General features: G+C 52.4%; 1 protein-coding gene across 2 annotated transcripts in view; it reads left to right on the top strand.

Annotated features, from left to right (window-relative positions):
* Window positions 1-2,743, top strand: part of SLC17A9 (solute carrier family 17 member 9) — a 25,440-nt gene extending 22,697 nt beyond the window's left edge. Inside the window, exons 14-15 of one of the 2 annotated variants that reach the window (XM_076067260.1) lie at window positions 828-847; window positions 2,466-2,743. In XM_076067260.1, coding sequence (XP_075923375.1) covers window positions 828-847; window positions 2,466-2,609 — 164 coding nt within the window. In that variant the 3' untranslated portion in view covers window positions 2,610-2,743. Of the gene's footprint in view, window positions 1-827; window positions 1,486-2,465 lie in introns of those variants that run through there. The other variant, XM_076067259.1, reaches the window with a different exon arrangement.
* The last annotated feature ends 267 nt before the right edge of the window (window positions 2,744-3,010 follow it).

Genomic DNA, 3,010 nt, shown 5'->3' with positions numbered 1-3,010 from the left:
AGCCTAGTTAAAAAAAAGTTAATTGCACTTAAAACCATGAAGCACGATTAACATTTTAATAATAAATATATTTGCGAAAAAATTTGAGAATGACACCGCATATTACTCAATTGGGATCACACGCAGCAGTAGAAATCATTGGCCCCACGCCCCCCCCACTCCTACTGGCAGACTGATGCCCGCAGACTGATGCCCGCCTGCAGTCCATGTGCTGAGCTAGATTGCGCCACACAGGCATCTCGTCGAGCCGAGATGCGAGAGGCAAAGCGCCGTCTCTAGAGACGCCCCGGCTCACACGGAGGGTTCTCCGTTTGGAAAATAAAAAAAATAAATTGATAAAATAAAATAACACAATAATATTCTCACGACGTTTCGGCCACAACACAAGCGGCCTTCATCAGGTGAAGGGGGCGAGACTGTCTGGTAGGACAGCGCTGGAGAAGATGAATCATTGCAGTCACGAAAGCTTTAAATCGAAATTTAACCGCCTCTACGGGGAGAGATTCCACACATCCTTAAGATCACTCCAGCGCTGTCCTACCAGACAGTCTCGTCCCTTCACCTGATGAAGGCCGCTTGTGTTGTGGCCGAAACGTCGTGAGAATATTATTGTGTTATTTTATTTTATCAATTTATTGTTTTATTCTCATTTTACGTGGTGACTTTACCGAAAGAACCAAAGAAGATGAATCATTGCAGTCACGAAAGCTTTAAATCGAAAAATAAAAAAAATCACTAATCATTCTCGTGCGCGGCCACGGTTTCGTGGGAGTTGCGTTTCTTCGGCTGCTCAACGCTCGTGACTCCGCGCTCGATGTCTCCCGCAGGAATCATGAACACTGCGGGCGCATTGCCGGGTGAGTCCCAGACTAAGGCGCGGGGGCACGCCCCGGACGTCGCCCGGCCGAGTTAGACACCCGCGGCCGTGACGTTGAAAACTCATTTCTCTCGAGCTGCCTGTTGGTGTATTTAGTGTTTGTCAGTTTAACACGTAGGCTTTCGCGACCAATATTATTCATAATAAAGGTTTTTGGGTTAGATCGCGTTTATTTATAAATGTGTCGTAACCCTCCACCACCCGACACGGCCAATCAGCAAAAAAAGTGTCACGTTGACAAAAGACAAATAATTCACTACTTTAGCCCACCGGTGTGTTGAAGAGTGAATTCACATTTACAGTTTTAGTACGACGTTTCGCTGGTATTTACCAGCGAAACGTCGTACTCAAACTTATAAATAAACGCGATCTAACCCAAAAACCTTTATTATGAATTAGTGTTTGTTGTTCCCCTTCCCGTACCTTCCGATTGGCACGGTCGGCTACGTAGGGTGCCAAAGAAGTTGAAAGTACATGCAGAGAGGCTCGCGGTTTTGGGGCGCCCCGGTAAATGCCGCGTCGGTGAGCGAGCGGTATTTACCGCGTGTGCCGCGGGACGCCGCCGGCAAGCACAGTTGGGCAAAAAGACGCCGCCGCCGGGATTTGGCTCGCTCGGTTTAACCGCTTGTCCCGCATCCGGCCCCTCCTTTACCGTGACTCCACATTCCTATGGCCGGGGGGGGCGTGGGGCGGGGAGGGCTGGAGGATGGGGCGAGTCTCCGATGGTACAACCGACCACTGTTGACTTCACGCACAAAGTGGTAATCGTTAGTAAACCCCATCCAACCAGGATGTGAACTCTCTCCCCGTCCAGGTCGCGAGCCTCTCACTCTTCTATGCCCGCCCCCCCCCCCCCCCCACCGATATGTTTAGGCATCCCGTCCACCCCCCCCCCCACCACATTTGAGTGGGGTGTCTGTCACCGGATCACCGTGTTGTGCGCCCGTATGCATTGGACCTTTTTGCCAGGATCAACCCGAGGCATTAATATTTAGATACCTGCATCCCTCTGTAGTGTTCTCTGTTGCCGGTGTTCTCTGGACTAACACCGGCGGTGAGACAAGGCCATTCTGTCGGCCCATGGGTTTCAAGGACAATGCAGACATTATTATCGGAGCGTGTTGTTTGTGTGTTTCGCCACAAGCACGTGTGGCTAATGCAGACCTGATGCCTTGCGATAACAGGTGTGTGTCTATTTGGTGTGTTGGAACATCTTAACGCCTGTTTTAGTGCCGGAGAGGGTGAAGTCAATTCTTATTGTTTCATCATTTTGATACTGGCAAAAAGGTCCCACGGATGTAACTGCATCGCCCTTGTACCCTTCGCTTGTTGGCGTTCTCTGGTCTAACACTGGCGGTGAGACAGGGCCATCAAGAAGGCTGCCTCTGGTCTAGGCCAATCAGTTTCACAAACAGTGCACATAATTATTATTATTATTATGATGATTATCGGAGCACGTTTTTTCCCCGCACGTTTTGCGCAACAAGCGACGCGTGGCTAACGCAGACTTGACGCCTTGCAACAATCGTCGTGTCTGTTTGGTGTGTTTGTGCCGCACGGACACCTCCCGTCCGCGTCGCTCGCCCAGGCTTTCTCGGGGGTGTACGTGGCAGGGTACTTGGTGCAGACCACGGGCTCCTGGACGTCGGTGTTCAACTACCTGACGGCCGTCAACATTTCGGCCTGTCCTTTCTTCCTCGTCTTCGGCAAGGCCAAGAGAATCGACCTGTGACGACGGGTGACGACGGTGACGAGGGGTGGCCCCACTGTTCCGCCCATTCATCATCGACCCATCCTCGTTACGGCTCACCCACGCTCGGCCATCCTCTTCACGCTTCCTCCTTACTCCTCTTCCTCCTCCCCCGCCCCCTCTCCCGTCCACCCCACCACTCCCCTCGCCGTGTCTTCGCTCGTCTTTTCTGCGACGGTGGAGGAGCTGCGATGATGAAACCGAACGATCGCGACCGAACAAAACGGCAGGTCCACGGCGTCGCAAATCCGTCCACCCGGCCACCGCGCCGTCCTCGCCCGGTGACTCTGGGACGTTTACTTGGCCGTCCAGTTTTCAGTCTTTGCCACGGTGCTTTATTTTCCGCAGGAACCTCCTTTGCCGAGCGGGTGCGGCAGGACAGG

Source organism: Petromyzon marinus, chromosome 15, assembly GCF_048934315.1.
Source record: "Petromyzon marinus isolate PM22_M1 ecotype Great Lakes invasive population chromosome 15, UKy_Petmar_22M1.pri1.0, whole genome shotgun sequence".
Lineage (NCBI taxonomy): Eukaryota > Metazoa > Chordata > Hyperoartia > Petromyzontiformes > Petromyzontidae > Petromyzon > Petromyzon marinus.
This window is presented reverse-complemented; position numbering and strand designations above follow the sequence as displayed.